Genomic DNA, 17,905 nt, shown 5'->3' with positions numbered 1-17,905 from the left:
TTAAGAGTCAAGTAAACCTTTCTATTTAAAAAGAAGAGATGTATCAATCTAATTAAGTAAGAAGCAATCATTATTTGCGCGGCTTCCCGAAGGGAGCCGGGAGACCTAATCCTAGCCACCTCTTGCGCCACCGCCGCCTCATCTTCATCGTGCCACGGCGCCCCGCCGCCGGTAGCCGTGATCGCATCTCCGTCACCCCCCCTCCCTTCCCGCACAACCTACGCCCTAGACCAGGTAGGATCCTAGCTCCTACCAATTTGGTATCAGGTAGCTCGGTTCCGATCATGTCTGCACCACCACCCAACCCGCCGCTGCCCGTCACCACCGCGCCGCTGCCTCTCCCCACCGCGCCGCTGCCTCTCCCCACCGCGCCATTGGACTCCACCAGCCAGACGCCTCCGCCCTCCACCGCGCCGCCCGTCGCCATCTACTTGCCGGCGGAGATGACCGGGGTCCTCAACGACCTCGTCACCGCCGTCTAGGGCATACGCATCTACCTGGCCGGGCCCTACGAGTAGCCGCCGCCCTTGCAGCCAGCCGCCCTGCCCTGGTACGCGGCCACCACGACCGATCAGGCCTCTACACCAGCACTGGCCCGGTCAGCCGCCGCCCGCCGCCGCCCCCGACTGGCCGCAGTGGCCGGCTCCGGCGATCGCCGCGCCCCCGACGCCTCCCGGGTCCGGGCAACCGCAGCCCCAGCTGTCGGGCCCACCGCCGCCCGCTGCCGCGCCTCAATGGCCACAGTGGTCGGCCTCGGCCCTCGCTGCGTCCCCGACGCCTCCCGGGTCCGGGCAGCCGCAGCCCCAGCTGTCGGCCCCACCGCTGCCCGCTGTCGCGCCTCAATGGCCAGCCCCGGCCCTCGCTGCGCCCCCACACCACCTGGGTCCATACCGCCACAGCTGTCGGCCCCGCCACCGCCCAGCACGGGGCTCGGGTATTATTGTATTATTGTGCACCTTGGGTGCAAGGTAACACGCTAGTTTGTCACGCTCGCGTGGATTTAGACACGAGCAATGTGACCAGCAGAGATAGAAACCACTCACAGAAACCAATAAAAGTGAATTCGCTGAAGAACTCACCTGGGTCAACCTTTTGGCCGTTGGAATCGTTTATCTCGTCGAGTTCATTGATGCAGCCTTACCTAGTACAAATGTTATTTCAGTGACCGAATGCAATTACCGGACACAAATATTTGTATGCTTTGAATCCCCCCTCCGCGTCGCCTAGCTCCGGTGACTCGGGGGCGAAAACCTAGCGCCGCTGCCACCCCTCCCTCTCGCCCCTTCCCGTCTCGCCGCCGCCAGAGGCTTCTGCCGGCAAAGCTCGCGCTGGACCCAGGGATGGCGGCGGCGGGGCGTCCCTCTCAATACGGGTAGCAGGGCACGGCGACGCGAGGCTCTCTGCCGCCGGCGCATCTGGCCACGGTCGGCAGCGGTCTCATTCGGCGCGGGCTGCCTGAGGGCGGTGGATGCGAGGCGGTGGCGGGCGGCTGTGCAGCGACGGCGTGTCGGCCGGTTGACCTGGTGACCTGGATCTGGATCCAGCGAGCTGGTCAGGCGCGGTGCCGGCCTACAGGTGGCGAAGGGCGGTGGTGTTGGGCGGTGCGGTGTGCGCGCACGGGCTGCCTAGTCGTGCGGGGGTGCAGTCTAGCCGGTCTGGGGATCTCCTTGGCGCCCAGAACTGGTTTTCTTGAAGCTCACCCGGCCAACCGGCGATTACATGGCCACGACCAGGGGGTCGACGGTGGATGCCATCGACAGATATTGAATCGGCGAGGTGGGGTGTGGTTGGCGGCAAGGGCTTGGATGCGGGTGGCAGCCGACACCGACCTGACTCCGGCTGTATAGGTGCTCGAGGTGAGCTTCTGTGTCAACGGAGCCTCATGCTAGTTCTAGTGGGGACGCTCGCCGTGGACTGGTAGGAGGGCGGGGAGGTCTCGGGCTGCTGGGCACAGCGGCCAGCTTCAACAGAGATGACTAGGATGGGATGCTTCAGGCGAAAGCCTTGTGTTGATCTTGTCGGCCACGATGACGGCGACGCGTTCGGGCGCCGTTTCCCTTCTTGAAGGCGTCATCGGAAAGCTACTGTTACCTTCTTAATCGTGTGCCCCGCGCGAAAGCCTCAGATCCATCTCTGGATCGGACGACGATGGCATCTCGATGTCTTTTCTTCCCCTTGGAGGCATTGTTTTTGGGGGCCATGGATCCACGGTTGGCAGCTTGATGTCTGGATTGGAGTGTTTGTTGGGATGTTGGTGTGCAGGGTGATATGTGGCGGCGACCAATCCCTTGGTCACCTCAGTGCTGATGGTTGACTTATCTCTTGGGAGCTCGTGGCGACGATGAGGTCTCGGTGTTCGGTGCCCTTCGACGACGTCTGAGGCTTTGTTGCCTGGTATAGTGCTTTGGTTCTCTCTATTTTTTATGGTGGACATGGTGTGGCCTAGAGGAGGTGCACGGCCTGTCTCGGTGAAACATTGCCCTTCGGCACGGTGTGTGGCTCTCTTTGCCGCGACGTGGCTAGGCAGTAGGATGCCCTTCGACGATGGTTGCGACTTTCTAGCTCTTCAAGGTGCAGAGTGATCGCAGGGCAGCCAGCAACTTCTTCTCTACGTCTTCACTGTGACGGATCTCCTCCCGATTGATTCAACAAAGCTTGCTTCCGCTCTTCTCGGTCCAACTAGTGGTGTTGGGTGCTAAGTTCTTGGTGTTGGCCGCTTGTCGTAGCTCTTTTCTTGTTCTTCTTGTGTTCTTTCTTCTGTCTTGTGTGTGTTGGTTACTATCTGTTGTACCTGATGTCTTGTATCTTACTTTTATATACAATGAAAATGGTTCAGGCCGGCGTAAGCCCGCCGTAGCACCGTCAAAAAGAAAAATACAAAATATGTCGCTGTTATTTCCATATGGGTTTTGTAGATACTTTACATAATTTTTGTCGGGCAACATACAGTGTGTGCTGTTTGGAGGATATGGTTCATGATTAGATTAGATCAAAAGTACCATAAAAACACTTTTTAAACACATCTTCTATTTTCTTACTTAACCTGTACCGTGTACATGCAGGGGTTGCATGTTTAACCCTTTTATCACTGTGTTTCGCCTTAACATCAGGTAGTGGTATCTTGTCTGCGCCTTAATTAACAAACTCTTTGTCGAACACATCCAAAGTGCACATCTACACGGTTCGAGTCCTCTACTTGCAACATGTCCATCTCTTTGTTACTAGTCTAATGACTGAAAAAGGCTTTCACCCCGCTTTATATATAAAGCATACGGCCGAACCGATACAAAGTGATGAGGGAAACCTCTTACAAAGCAGATCAAAGATAGAACAAGATTACAAGAGTGCCCACACTCTATCAAGACAAACCCGAGGCTACTAACTAGAAGAGAGACCGCGCCTCCATGAGAAACCACCGGACGTCGATGCAACACACACACCAAGTTGTCGCTGAAGAGGGCACCCCTGCCCTCTAGCTCCGGACCGTGGAGCACCGATCCTGCCTGCACACAACAAGGACCGAGAGCGATGCCCTCAACGTCACGTGTAAAGGATAGGAAGCCGTCGGCACCGCCCCAAGCCAGAGCTGAAGGAGCTTCGAGATAGGATCCGAGCTCACCCGCCGGTGGTGAAGAAACGCAATCGAAGGGTACCTGCGCTCCACGACGACGCCCCCAAAAGGGTGACGACGCAACAGGCCGCCGCCGTCGAGGCCGAAGACACGGTCAAGGGTTTTCACCCGGAGCCCTGATGCGGGGAGAGATACCACAACGGCGCCCTCAAGAGGGACACAACACCCACAGGCATCGCCGCCGTTGGCGCCAAAGCGCTGAGCTTTCGCCCAAAGACACTCTCGAGCCACATCGAAGTACCACGGTCAAGTCCGCCGCCAACAAAACAGGCCTCCACACCACGATCTGGACGATTCCTCTGCCGAAGCAATGCCATCGTCAGAATCCCCGCCGCCTCGCTCCTCGCTGCCCGCACAGCCAAGGAGAAAGACCACCACCACCACAACGCCGCTTGCCGAAGAGCCGACACGCAGTCCACCTTCCAGGACCGCCGCCCCGGCATCGCAGATCTCGCCGCCTCCAAGCCCCGCCTAGCCATCGGTCACCGCCCACCAGAGAAACAAGATGAAAGGGACCACCTTTATGCCCTTGGACGACCCCGTGCTCCTCCCGTCGACCATGGCCTACAAGACAACCATGGACCCGAGCCCTCAGATCGGCGGCAGCACCTGCGTGGCCGGATCTGGCAGGACCCGACCAGCCCACCCCTGGGCTTGGATGAAGGAGCCTACGCACCGGCGCGAGCGCAGAGGAGCACCACGCCCCCCAGGGACGCGAGGAGGCCATCCCCGCAGCCGGTGGCACACCAACAGAGCAGGAAGGAGGAGGCCCGAGATCCATGCGGGGTGGAGCCGTCACCGCCCAGCCGCGCCTCTGCCGCGACTAGCCGCCATCGCCGCGGCCAAACCCCGCCGCGCCGCCGTGAATTGACCGGATCCGCGTCGCCAAGCCGCGCCCTCGCGAGATCCAGCGCCCCGCGCCGCCAGAGCCACACGAGAGGGAGGGGAGGCCCCGCCACCGCCGACGCCGTGCGGGCTTCGCCCGACGGCGCTGTCCGACGGCGGCGAGGCAGGGGGGGTGTCTTCATATATTTTTCCTTCCGTTATTATCCGTGTCTCCATATATTTTATCAACTTTTTTCAGACAATTCAGAAAGAAAAAGAAAATCCACGACATACCTTTCTAATCATGCAATCTTTAGCACCTTTGCCAGTGTTTTGAGGGCACATGTACTGTACATTCTTGATTGACGAGTACTTGTAAATTGCTGGATTCTTCCAACTAACCCAATATTATGATTATGAATCAATGAAGACTCATCGCCCATTCCACTACGAAGCACAGACTCATCATCTGCTGCTGTATAGGGTGGATGTTGGATCCCATCCTTACACCGGGCCCCTAATACTGATCTCCAATGTGGGAAAAAACTTCTTATGGTGTATGTTGGATCCCGTCCTCCAGGTATTTTCTTTCTCACGGCCTAGATCAATAAAAATTAAGCATTGTGAAACACAAAACCATTAACTTTTCAGGATGATTAGCCAGAGAACTTGATTCACAATTCTCATTCATGATGTGATATTTAAGACACTCAATCATTATGATAAAGCAACTGAAGCCAATGTTCCGTAAAGCTCGACTCCTGGCATTGCTTGGCATTTTACTTCCTATGCACGGTAGGATAAATCCATGCTAAATTAAGGAAATTTAGCATATCAATGATGAGTAATGTGTAATTTGCCTCATTTTTGTGCATGCATCAAGCCCAAAATACCTCTACGTGGAAGGAAAACAAGAGCCTAGGTGGTCTAGCACCGCCTAGTGCCTAGTAAGCTTTATGGCAAAAACAGAGCAATCATCATATCATTTTGCGGTTGCCCCTAGAGACTATTAAACCACAACATCCTCCACCGAATTTCTCACATGGAATGAATTCCAGATGTATTGATTTTGTATTTAGTAACACTAAAAGTGTGAAAAGATCGTGCTAGTTGCATATATTACTTTAATAATAATAATAATAATAATAATAAGCCAATTTCTCAAGATTCACAGTGGATGTTTCTTTCCAATCTACATTACCTTTTCCGTGTTAAAGATAAAAACTCATTGGTAAATCATAACGTTCGAATATATTTACCTTCCGCTCTGCAGCATGCAGATAAGGCATTTCTGTCAGCTCCTTGGTTCCATCCACATGCCCTGATGTCCATGACAAAAAGGTTATCAGGCCCCTATTCTGAAAAATTTAAAAACAATTACCTGAATAATCAGCCCACATACCTTTGCCATGTAAGCCCCTTAAAGAAACCTTGCAGTCATAAGGGCGGCTTCAGGAACCAAATTGAAGAATTGATTAAATGATCGGCAAACTAACAATGTATTTGTAATTTTGTAACTGTTATACTTGAGCAAAGCAAAAAGAGCAGTACAGGTTTCCAACGTTAATGCAGTCTCCTCCTGGGAAAAATCCAAATCCCTTCAGTATAGTTGAGACATGTTCAAGGACCTCCGTGTGTGACACCTGGGTGCCATTTAAGATGTTGTGTCAGCTAGAGGAAAAGGGAAAAGAGAAACTATAACATAAAAGTAATTTATATATTGATGATAGGGGAAATGGAAACTATATGATGAAGGACAATCATATAATCAAAGAAAAGAGATGACAGCAAGAAGGGTATGAGTGACACTTAACTATACAATATGAAACTGAAAGATATAGGACAGTTTGCATTCAAACTGAATAAAAGCTTCTATTTTATAAGGTACATATGCAAATGTATTTCAATTTACCTTAACTGTTATCACGGTTTTCTTAAAGTGGAAGCTCTGAGTTATATATTCAGGTTTTCCAACAATCGATTGCAATTAGATGCTTGAAAAGGAACAAGGCAGGACTTTCTATCACACTTGCGTATTTTAAATTGAACAGTATTATTTAAAAAATAAACTATGTAACTGCAATCAACTTCATAAAAATACATGGACAGAACTACTCATGGCCTTCTAACAGATTAACAAAAAAGTAGACTTCAAGGTCAAAGTCTTGAACTGCAACGAACAGGGTTCATCTTTGTGTTGAACTGAATCAAAACATCCCTAACACTAGAGGTGCTCCAGCTTCTGAAACAGTGTGGGTTACCACTAGGGAAACAAGACAAAGCTGAAGCTGCAGGAAACAAGACAAACCTATCATTTTACGCTGGCTACAGTAAACCGACGCACAGCAGTCATACAGATCAGTGCCCACCACAGAAATCATCGAGAGAATTACAAGCAGTAGCATAACATAATTCATGTTCACGATAGATATGGAATAAGTGAAGTATACAGTGAAAAGGCCGAGTGTCATTGTAACTGCAGTATACAGAAAGTTGTGGTACCTCTGAATGTGCCTGGATATATTTATCAAGAGCTTCACCAGCACAGGAAATTATATTAACAAGATGAAATACTTCTTCCATCTGCTTCCGTGCTTCACCATTATCACCGTTCCCGAAGCTTATCAAAGAAGTTTTTCTGAATATATGATACATGATAGTATTAAACCAATCATGCTTCCGTATCTGATTTTGGGCTGCCAGTAGTAAAACTGTAGCCTGAACAAGCTTTCCATTCATAATGTAGTTCCAGATCTCATGAACTAGATTATCTGTTTTTCCAGCAAGAAGCCTAACCGTATCGAGGAAGATCTTCTGCAAAAATAACAACAAAGCCTTTTAGTCTCAAGCAAGTCAGGCTAGGCTAGAGACAAAACCCGACATGAGCCACCAACAAAAAGATCTTCTGGGCCAATAAAAGGCGAAGGAACAAAAACCTTTCAGAGTTTGCATGGAAGCAATCAGCGGAATAAATGCCTATTTCATCACCTTTTTTCGTTTAATTAACCATATTCAATATGGACTAGGACCAATCTCCATGCGAAACAAAATATTGGCGAATACAATTCTATGATTCCATGTCCCTAAATTTTAAAATTAGAAAACAGTAAAAACATTTTTATTTTTCATGCTTGATAAAGTAGTAATGCTTTGTGTAGAGAAGGACAGAAACAAACCATCTCAGGTAGGCACAACAGATGAATGAGCTTGTATATATAATCCGGATGATACTGCATAGGAAGGAGGTTGTCCTCCAGATACTTATGCATGCAAGCATTCTCGATCGCGACATGGAGTGGGAGTAAATCCTGAATGACGGCATCGCCGACTGTGCGAACATTGGCTGAAGCACCATGGCGGAAGAGCAAAACTTGATCATGTTAACAGAGAAGCGTTCAGCAGCTCCATGGATTGGAAAGTATCCGTGCGGGTTCATGCAGTTGGGATTGGCATGGAGACCATGGAGCCGAGATGCCTTGCCCTGCAACACAACCTTTGCGCATTGCAAGGCATTATGGCTGACCATGCAGGTTAAGGTACCAGAGGTTATGCTCAAGTTCCATGCCATGGCCATAGGAGATTTTGCGAACAATCGGAGGAAGCACCGGACACTATCCTTTTCCAGTGCAAGCTCCAAACCGTCAATTATATTATAGAAGGCACTTTGCACAAACTAGATCGATCGATCCGTTCACAGTTGAAAGAAAGAGAAGAAAGGCAATCAGTTCTCCAAATGATAAGACACACATAATAAAGAAATCCTTTACTGACAAGCACTTTGTGACAAGAAAACATTTAGTTCTCAGCGGAATTAACTAAAATTCAGAGAGATAGAAAAGATATACTCCCTGCATTCACAAATGTAAGATATTTTAACTTTGTTGTGGATCGGATGTATATAGACACATTTTAGTGCGTTTGTTCACTTATTTCAGACTGTATATAGTACATATTGAAATATCGAAAACATCTTATATGAGGGAGTAACTGATATGACAGAAGGATTTGTCAACTGAATGAATTCTGTAAAAGAGGATTAGAAGAGAAAAGCACCTCAGGAGTAGGGTCTGGGATGATTATATCATTAGGGCAGTACTTGGCCATGCAAGCAGCTCTTAGGTCCATCAACTGGAAGAGAGAACTAATGTCTTTAAAGAGACAGCTGGTACTAAGGAAGGAAATAAAACAGAAGCCAGACGAGAGGAAGATCATATTCATACATACAGATCGGTAGCGATCATACCTCATCTATCCTTTTCCAGTCGATGTTTTTTTGATGAGATTGAGCTGCTATGAAAATCCAAGATGGATCCCATGGACTCTCCGTGGTTGATCCATGTATACTGCCAATGTAATGGTCTCCGTCAGCTGAAGCCTCCTTTGTATATCTTGTGTCTAATCGTGGAGTAATTTTCGATTGCATCATTTCTTCATCTGGGAACAGGAACAAGTTTGTTTATTTAATCTCGAATTACATAGACTTGATAAAACAATAATAATCATGGATGAAGGATACTAAAATGGAAAACATTGGTAATTTTCTCAACATATGGAGGCATGGTAACAAGCTTTAAAAAATGCCACATACTAGTTCATCTTAACAACTAGAAACTCTGGCACATTCAAAATATGAAAAAGGAGGCATGCATGCTAACAAACTAAAAAGAACGGTAAAATGGAGAATTAGCCGGTTAGATGGCATTTCAGCAGCTCCAAATTAATCTGAAGTTTGCAAACCAATATATGGCTACAGGTCCTAACTTTAAAACTAGCAGTAATTAAATAGATATGTATGTACTCTCTCCGTAAAGAAATATAAGAGCGTTTAGATCACTAATATTTCTTTATAGAGGGAGTAATATGGTTAGCTTGGTTTGTCTTAAAAACCCCACTGTGGCTATTCGTTGTAGTAGTTCTACTTAAGTAAGTTCTGTAATTTGGTTCAGCTACTGTGGCTTGTTCCCGAGCGCTGGAAAGAAGATATGCATGCTCTGTTGCCCCGTTTTTAATAAAATGGACCACGGGGAAACCCTTTTTCTTCAAAAGAAAAACAAATCTCACTTTTATATTTACTCCCTCTTTCCATCTATATAAGGCCTAATGTATTTTTAAGACAACCTTTGACTATTGACAAGATTAATAGTACATGACATGTATAATGTGAAAACTATATCATCGAAAGCTCCTTTCACATACAAATTTGACGGTATGCTTTGTGTAAGTTGCATGTCATATTTTATTGCTCTAACATTTGGTCAAAGTTAGCCTCGAAAAATGTGTTAGACCCTATATAGATGGAAGGAGGGAGTATGTAAAGATAGCTCGCTATTGATGCATAAATTTCATGAACTCAAGGTAAAAACAGGCAACAGCACACCGACTCCCCATGGTAATCAGAAGAAGAAATTAAGGGCCGCAATCATTTATTTTATTTTTGCGAATCAACGCAATCAAAATGTTACAAAAAAAAATGTTACCACAGTCGGATTCCGCCATGATCTCCTCTCCTCTCCTGGCTGGCTGGATATGATCAAGATCGAACTCTTCACCGGAACAGATCTCCAGACAATGGAAGGGGGTCGTCTCGTCGGAGGGCGGCGTGCGTGGCCGCGGGGTTCGCAACGGCGGCACGTGTAGATGGGAACTTCACCGGAACCGAACGGCGGCCAAGGATATGCGAGGCCTGGTTGAGTGAGGCCCGAAATGACACACCCGGACAGATGGGCCATCGGGCATCCCGGCGCTAATGGGATGGCCTGGCCCGTTCGGTTGGCAGTAATGGGCCGTAGGGCATCCCGGCAGGCACCCGTGCTCTTCCGCCCAAAACCCACCCAGGTCCGCTGTGCTTTCCCGGAGGCGACCATGGCGGCGGCGGCGGCGGCGGGAAGTGATTTGGTGGTGGTTCGCCTGCCTTCTCCCTCGGAGGAGGACCCCCTGCACCATGATAAGAAGGTTCCCTCGACATCCCATATACTCGTATCGAATTTTCTTCTTCTTTTCCTCTGTAGGTCGTGGCTAGTTCAGTAACAAATTACGACCCCGGGAGCAGGACAAAATCAAAGGGCTTCTTTGACCTGCGTTAATTTTCTAGATATATATGAACTACTTATACAGGTGGATTAATGAAGTGTGGACTTGCGGCTCATAGTTTATTTAATTGGGCAGAAATGTTGTAAATTTCTGTATGTATGCGTGCCTCTGTCTCTGCGGTGACGATACTGCAATGTTGGCGAGCAATGGGAGTTTTCCTGTGGTGTTGGGATGTCAATCAATATTTGATAAATAAGTTAGGATGCATTTCTTTCTTCATTTTTGAGTTTTCATAAGTTTGGATTTGAGGTTTTAATTTTCATGTCAAACCTCTCTGTTTATATTCCATTTTTGTCTGTTTATAACCGTGCAAGTGCAAGTCCCTTGTGGGTTTGGATCTCTTTTTTTGTTTGAGCGATCTCAGTGTGGTCGGTCAGCTTGAATATTTTTCACCAAATCCATCTTTTCTACAAATGCAGAAATTATTGGAGGCTAGGAAACTATCCTGTTCATTTCAAGTCCCAATCTCTTCGTCCCCTGTTGACGCCTGCAAATTGCTTGACCAGATGATCCATGCTGCTAGGGTCGCTCATATGGATGAGGTAATTACATGTTGAGTTGCTTAATTCTGGTTATTGGCTTGCCGACATAACAACAACTAAAGGCACTTGAGCTTTTTTATTTGTTCTAACTTCTAACTTGCTTCTTACCAATTTGGTTGTGTTGATTTACTGCAGCTGGAGCTTTATTTTGCTGGGGGTGATGATTATGGCCCATTCTCTGCACGGAATGAACTTGAGTCCCTGAATCTGCTTCTCAAAACCGTCAACGCATTGCTTGTAGCTGCCAATGATGGCACCAAGGGAGTATTGCAATTACTAGTGGATGAGATACTTGTTAGGCTCAGATCTGTGGGATTGACAGATAAGCATCAGATGGCACTTCAAACAGAGAACCATGAAACTGAGGATTCTCTTCTTAAATGGGGGGAGCAGCATGGTGTCAAAAGTAAACTGCAGATAGCATGTAAGTCTCCATAATTCTTCATTCCGTAATAATCTGGATCATGAACCCATTGAAAATTGAGAAGCTATCTAAGAATTTTCCACAAGAAAGTCTGGATGCTGTTCTTTCTGTATATAATTAATAAATTTTTATCTTTATATTAATCTTGTGACCATGAGGTAAAGCTGCTGCCTTGTGACCATGAGGTCACGGGTTCAAGTCCTGGAAACAGCCTCTTACAGAAATGTAGGGAAATGTTGCGTACAATGGACCCAAAGTGGTCGGACTCTTCCCCGGACCCTGCGCAAGTGGGAGCTACATGCACCAGGCTGTCCTTTTTATATTAATATTGTATTCATAAACTACAATTTCTTATAAAGCCAAAAAGAGATGACAATGTTTAGGTGAATAGAAACTTACTACAGTTTCATAAACAACCATATAATTCCAGTCAAAAAAAAAACAACCATATAATTGAGTTATAAGAATTAATGGATGTCACTGAAATGCTACATATAAGTTTGTGGTGCTTATTATACTAGAATTCAATGTTCATAGATTTGTTTGCCAGAATTCAGTTCTCCTAGCTGATTTATTTGCTCAATGTGACCTCCCTTGAATGAACAACCTATTGCTATGTTGATAGATTTCAGTGTTATACTGTTTCTTAACTGATTCTGGATATCTTAGTTTTTGAAGGAGCTGGGAGAGGAATGCTAGCTTCTGAAGATATAGGTGTGGGTGACATTGCTCTTGAAATTCCAGAGTCCCTTATCATATCTGAGGAACTTCTCTGCCAGTCTGATATGGTATGTTCATCATTAATCTCATGTCCACATTCCCTAAAACACCCACAGTTCCTCATTTGTGACAGCAAAAGCTCTGACTAGCTACCATGGAACCCTCTAGATTATTTCTTGATGTCTTGCTGCAGTTGGATGTTCAGCATGAAATGAATCTGGTTCTAATTAAAATTAATACATTTGCTTGGCATATTTTATCAAGTGAAATCTGAAGATTGTTTGTCCATTGCCGCCAAAATTTGCTTTTTTGAGTTGATTTTCATTGCCTGAGTGTTTGAGTTCCTGGTTGTTCAATTATGAAGATTTTGCTATCTTTGTAGTTTCTTGCGTTGAAAGATGTGAATAGCATCACCACTGAAACTATGCTATTATTGTGGAGCATGAGAGAGCGGCATAATTCATCTTCAAAGTTTAAGATGTTCTTTGAGACACTTCCGTCAAATTTCAATACAGGTATTAGTAGTTAATTCTCATCCGTAAAGCGACTCCACACTTGTATACCGTGGGAGGCTAGGAGGCTGAAGTTTAAGGTTGTGCTAAGTTAAGAAATTATTTTATCATGTGCATCTACAGGCTTGAGTTTCGGAATTGATGCACTTGCTTCACTAGAAGGTACCCTGCTTTTTGATGAGTTAATGCAAGCTAGGCAGGTAATACCCTTGTGAATTGCTTTGTTAATTCTATGGGCTACTGTTCAGCTGGTAATGGTATGAAGCAATTTTTTGTTCTTTATTTCAGCATTTGCGCCAGCAGTACGATGAGTTATTTCCAGTGCTATCCACCAAGTTTCCCGAGATATTCAAACAAGACATATTCTCGTGGGACAATTTTCTGTGGGCATGTGAATTATGGTATTCTAACAGTATGATGGTTGTTTTAAGTAGCAGGAAATTAACAACTTGCTTGATTCCTGTTGCTGGACTGATGAACCACTCGGTTTGTAACTTTGTCCCTGAATTGGTTTGAAAGTTTTCTTTTATTTGTCTTCGAGTGACTTGTCATGTTTTATGCAGGTGACTCCACACATTCTTAACTATGGCCGAGTAGATCAAGCTACAAAGTCTTTGAAGTTCCCTTTGTCGAGACCTTGTGAAGCAGGGGCCCAATGTTTCCTCAGTTATGGGAAACATCCAGGGTCACATCTAATTACCTTCTATGGTTTCCTACCAAGAGAAGACAACCCTTACGATGTTATACCTTTGGGTAAGGTTTTGCCTAAGCATCATTTCTTAGATATATAGGCGGATCTGTAGATAGAGAGGTTGTAACTGCTTTCTCTTTGCCAATGTTATGATGGTTTCCCTGGATCTGTGACACTAATGACTAATTTATTTGACTTAAGTTGCTTAGCCTAGTGATCTTAACTTACTTTGGAAACACTACGGGACTTTGAATGCTTAGGGACTAGCCACAATTTAGTAGGCTCTGCTGCATTTTGGGCACTTTTTCCTTATCTGGGACTGAAAGTAAGTAAATATGCACAAGATTATATTACCGATGTTGAACTATGTGCAGATCTGGACACGTCTGTTCACGAGGAGGATGGCACCGCCCAGTCTGTGAGTACAAGTGTAACCACTCATATGGTTCGTGGGACATGGCTGTGCAGATCACAAGGACCTCCCACATATGGCCTGCCTCCGCCCTTGTTGTCTCATCTCCGTGCTGCTCTAAACTGTGAGCACAGCGAATCTACACCAGAGGCTGATGTAAGCATCTGTTTTCGGTTTCCTGAATGATGCGTGAAGCATGCCATGCGCTTGACAAATAACTGAGAGTGAGACCTTTCCTTTTCTGTTCTCAGATCAAGGAAGATGACAGGATGGTGCTGGAAACACTCATTAGCATATTTACTCCGATGCTTGAAGGGTTAGGCGAGGCAGACGACTACAACCGGTGCCACTTCATCGTGCTTAAACAGCCATATTTTGGACTCCCTCTGTAAACTTATATAAGATCTTTTAGATCAGTTATCTGAAAGATCTTATATTAGTTTACAGAGCGGGTATCTCCTTTTGTACTGGACATTAGCTTACGATTTATTTGGTTTGTTGCAGGGAGAGTGCGAGTTGGGATGTTGTGCTAGCGCTGGACTACAAGGATCTTCAGAGAAGGATAATTTCGTCCATTGTTACTTCTTGTGGCTCTGGATTGGCAATGCTTGATTCCTAGCTGGAAGCGTTTCTTTCACTGACTAAATAAGCGAAGGCCACACTGGAACCAGATGTAGGTTGGGAATCCCTTCCTTAGCTGACATGCGGATGGCGGTGAAGCTGTTGCACATAGGAAGTACTTAGTTGCAGGCAATTTACCCTGGTGGATCAGGATCCAAGGACTGGCACGCAAGACACATGAGCCTCATTACTAACTGAAGATGCTCCAGTTTAGGCATCAGTTTGATCCAGCAATCACGTGAGTGAATTTCAGGCATCAGTTTGTGGCTTGAAATTCAGGCTGGCTGTTCCAGATTGTTTAATTCGAACTTTATTTTGCTAGAAGAAAGCTACCTTTATCGTGACGGAGCGATGTTGCTGATCTATAAAGCTGACTGTTGAACTTGTTGATCAGAATGCTGCCTTATTTTTGACCTGGATATGGGTTATGCTAAATTGGTTCATACTAGTTCAGAGGTGGTACACCGATAGCTAACTGACACTGAATATATGTTTGTCGAACTGACCTCTCGACATTCCACCCCATGATCCAAACTCCAAACCAAACACCCAAACACGCTCTTAAACCTACAACCACAAAGCAGCATAACACGGCACGCTTGTCGGAGAGACAGTGGCACGCACCGGAGATATAACATCGGCAGCGAGAGCGTCGTCAACAGAGGCGGCCTGCAGATCATCTGCACCTCACGGTGCAGCAATGGCGGCTAGGGAGGCGTGCGTCCTTGATCGCGCCGTTCACTCCTTAGCAGCGGAGTATGGAGAGAAGCGCGCGCGAGACGCTTGCTGCACTATGAGGTGTCAATGTCTGTGTTTCGCAAAAGAAAAAAAAATAACTGAATCTCTATATTTTTGCGTACTCTTTTTTTTTTAGATGTACATATTTTTGTGTACTCCTTGCAACGAAGATTTCCTCGTAAAAGAAAGAACCTTCCCATAAATAAAGAAAAAACTGGCTAAGAATAAGATAGAGCCAAGCCAAGTCCGTTCCAACTGCCAGTAGCACGGAAGACCTACTTCCGCCGCCCTAGACGGGGATCTGTGGGGCGATCATGGCGGATCATGCCAACAAACAACCAGCGACGGCTCACCACCACGGGCTCCCCGATGAGATCGTGATATGGGAGATCCTCGTCCGCCTGCCCCCCAAATCCCTCCTCCGCTGCCGCGTCGTCTGCCGTGCGTGGCGCCGCACCACCTCCGCCCGCGACTTCCTCCTCGCCCACCACGCCCAACAGCCCACCCTTCCCATCGCCTCCGGCTACGGTTACAGCGGCCCCTCCGTCAACCGAGACATCATCACCTTCGACCACCGGGCCGCCGATGCCCAGCTCCAGCACGTCACGAAGTTTGACGTCGGGAGGTTCTGTGTTCTCCGGGCCTCCTGCGACGGCCTCCTCCTCCTCTCCTGTAACACGATTGCTGCCTCCTGCTTCTACATCTGCAACCCGGCTACTCGTCAGTACACTCGCCTTCTGATGCTTTGTCACTTCAAGGTTTTGGGAATGTACCGGCACCGCCCTACTGCCGAGTACCAGATACTGTTGTATCATAAAGATGATAACATGGGGCTCCATCCAGTCGGCGAGGAACATGATCGCTACTACATCATTGCATTGGGCTCCGTCGAGCCGCCGAGGAACATCAGGTGTGCGCCGGGGGCCGAGCAAGTGTATTTACGTGGCGGGGAAGCTCTCATGTTTCGTGGCAACCTGCATTGGCACCTACGCAACGTGAGACCGAAAGCAATATGATAGTGGTATTTGACACCACAACTGAGTTGTTCAAGCAAATGCATGCTCCAGCGGTCTTTCGGTACGCTAAACTGTTTGAGATGGATGGTGTGCTCGGCATGTTCAGTCATAATGATGTTGGTACTACCATCAATATCTGGGAATTGCAAGACTATGAAACCCAGGTCTGGACCTTCAAGTGCAAAATTGAATTACCGATCAATGAGATCAGTTTGCTATGTGGAAAACATGACAAGTATTGGTTTGCGGTGATCGTGCCTGGGGATGGCGACTTGCTTGTTCTAGTCCAATTCGCCGAGTGGCTACTTCAGGTTGACATGGATGGCAAGTTGGTCACTAGTTTCCATCAACCAGAACTCTTTGCTACTCAATTGCAGCTCAAACAAACTCTTGTCCCACATGCTTTCTTTTCCACACCAGAATACCAGATAGTTATGTGTGAATCCTCTGCCTTCCATCTGAAGGCTGTTGAGTGAGTTGGTGCTTCTTGACGTCGTACTCCCTCTGTCCTACTATAATATAAGATGTTATTATAACAAACATACTCATATATTGATTGAAATAACATCTTATTTTATGGGATGGGGGCCAGTAGTTGTTTGCATCCTTAAGACTTGCAAGGTGTATGAATCGGATCAACTATGAGCCTACTAGAATCTTTGTTGATGCATATAAAGTAATGATCAAGAAGCTCTCGCTATTTTGTGGCATCATATGCAATCAGACGAAAGTGACTCATGTGCATGTTGATTCTAAACTTACCAATTTCTTTTAATTTGCGTTGAAATATGTGCTAGCTATCTTGTTCTTTTAACTAGTGGTCTTTCTACTCACTATGTTCACAAATATAAGATGTTCTAAGTTTTCTGTGAATCGGATGTATATAGATATGTTTTAGTGTATTTGTTCACTCATTTCAATCTGTATGTAGTCCATATTGAAATATGCAAAATATCTTATACTCCCTCTGTCCTAAAATAAGTGTCTCAACTTTGTACTAGCTCTAGTACAAATTTGTACTAAGATCAAGACACTTATTTTGGGACGGAGGGAGTATTTGTGAATGGAGGGAGTACTTAGCAACCTAGTCATATGTTTATTTGTTAAGCTGAAAAACTGATTTTCCCTTTTTACCTAGGTTTTTTATTACCTGAGAGATTATCTATGGTGTTCTCAATAGTGCATTCTTAATAAAAGATTGAACTGAAGGAATTTATGTTTCCTCTAGTATTTATCGTATCTTAACATAAGATAAAGAATGGAAACCTGTACCGATAAGCCCAAGAACGGTTGATCAGGTCCCCCGCTGTGTTCCCCAGATTCACTGTACACCAGCCACTAATTCAGACAAATCACAACACGAGGTTTTCTTCCTTGCCGATCTTCAGACAAGGGAGCATCTACTGATCAATCCATTGCCACCAGATGTTTGTGCGAGCAGAAGAAGAAGAATGCACGGCTAAGTGTATGCTATATATTGGTCTATGCTATTGAAGACATAAAACATTAGCGAGAGTAAAACGCTCAAAGCTCCAGCACGCGTCCCTCATGTCACCTCCCACCAGGGGCGACCGGGGGAGAGAAACCCTAGCATTTCAGCAGCCACCACCTCCCCTCATCGTCCCCAGAGGCGGTCGTCGCGGAACCCCCGTGCCGCCGGTGAAGGGGACATAGGCCGGGACC

At 46.5% G+C, this 17,905-nt stretch overlaps 1 protein-coding gene and 1 pseudogene across 1 annotated transcript; one reads left to right on the top strand and one right to left on the bottom strand.

Moving 5' to 3' along the window:
* Positions 1–5,648: 5,648 nt before the first annotated feature.
* LOC125547182 lies at positions 5,649–8,704 on the bottom strand (annotated as a pseudogene).
* A 1,546-nt stretch (positions 8,705–10,250) lies between these two features.
* On the top strand, positions 10,251–14,861 carry LOC125545933. The gene is made up of 11 exons (XM_048709989.1): positions 10,251–10,408; positions 10,966–11,088; positions 11,224–11,512; positions 12,182–12,300; positions 12,615–12,747; positions 12,868–12,944; positions 13,033–13,230; positions 13,308–13,497; positions 13,810–14,003; positions 14,099–14,190; positions 14,352–14,861. Exons 1-11 carry the CDS (start codon positions 10,319–10,321, stop codon positions 14,464–14,466), a joined length of 1,620 nt encoding a protein of 539 aa, XP_048565946.1. The 5' UTR covers positions 10,251–10,318; the 3' UTR covers positions 14,467–14,861.
* The last annotated feature ends 3,044 nt before the right edge of the window (positions 14,862–17,905 follow it).

Source organism: Triticum urartu, chromosome 3, assembly GCF_003073215.2.
Source record: "Triticum urartu cultivar G1812 chromosome 3, Tu2.1, whole genome shotgun sequence".
Classification (NCBI taxonomy): domain Eukaryota; kingdom Viridiplantae; phylum Streptophyta; class Magnoliopsida; order Poales; family Poaceae; genus Triticum; species Triticum urartu.
This window is presented reverse-complemented; position numbering and strand designations above follow the sequence as displayed.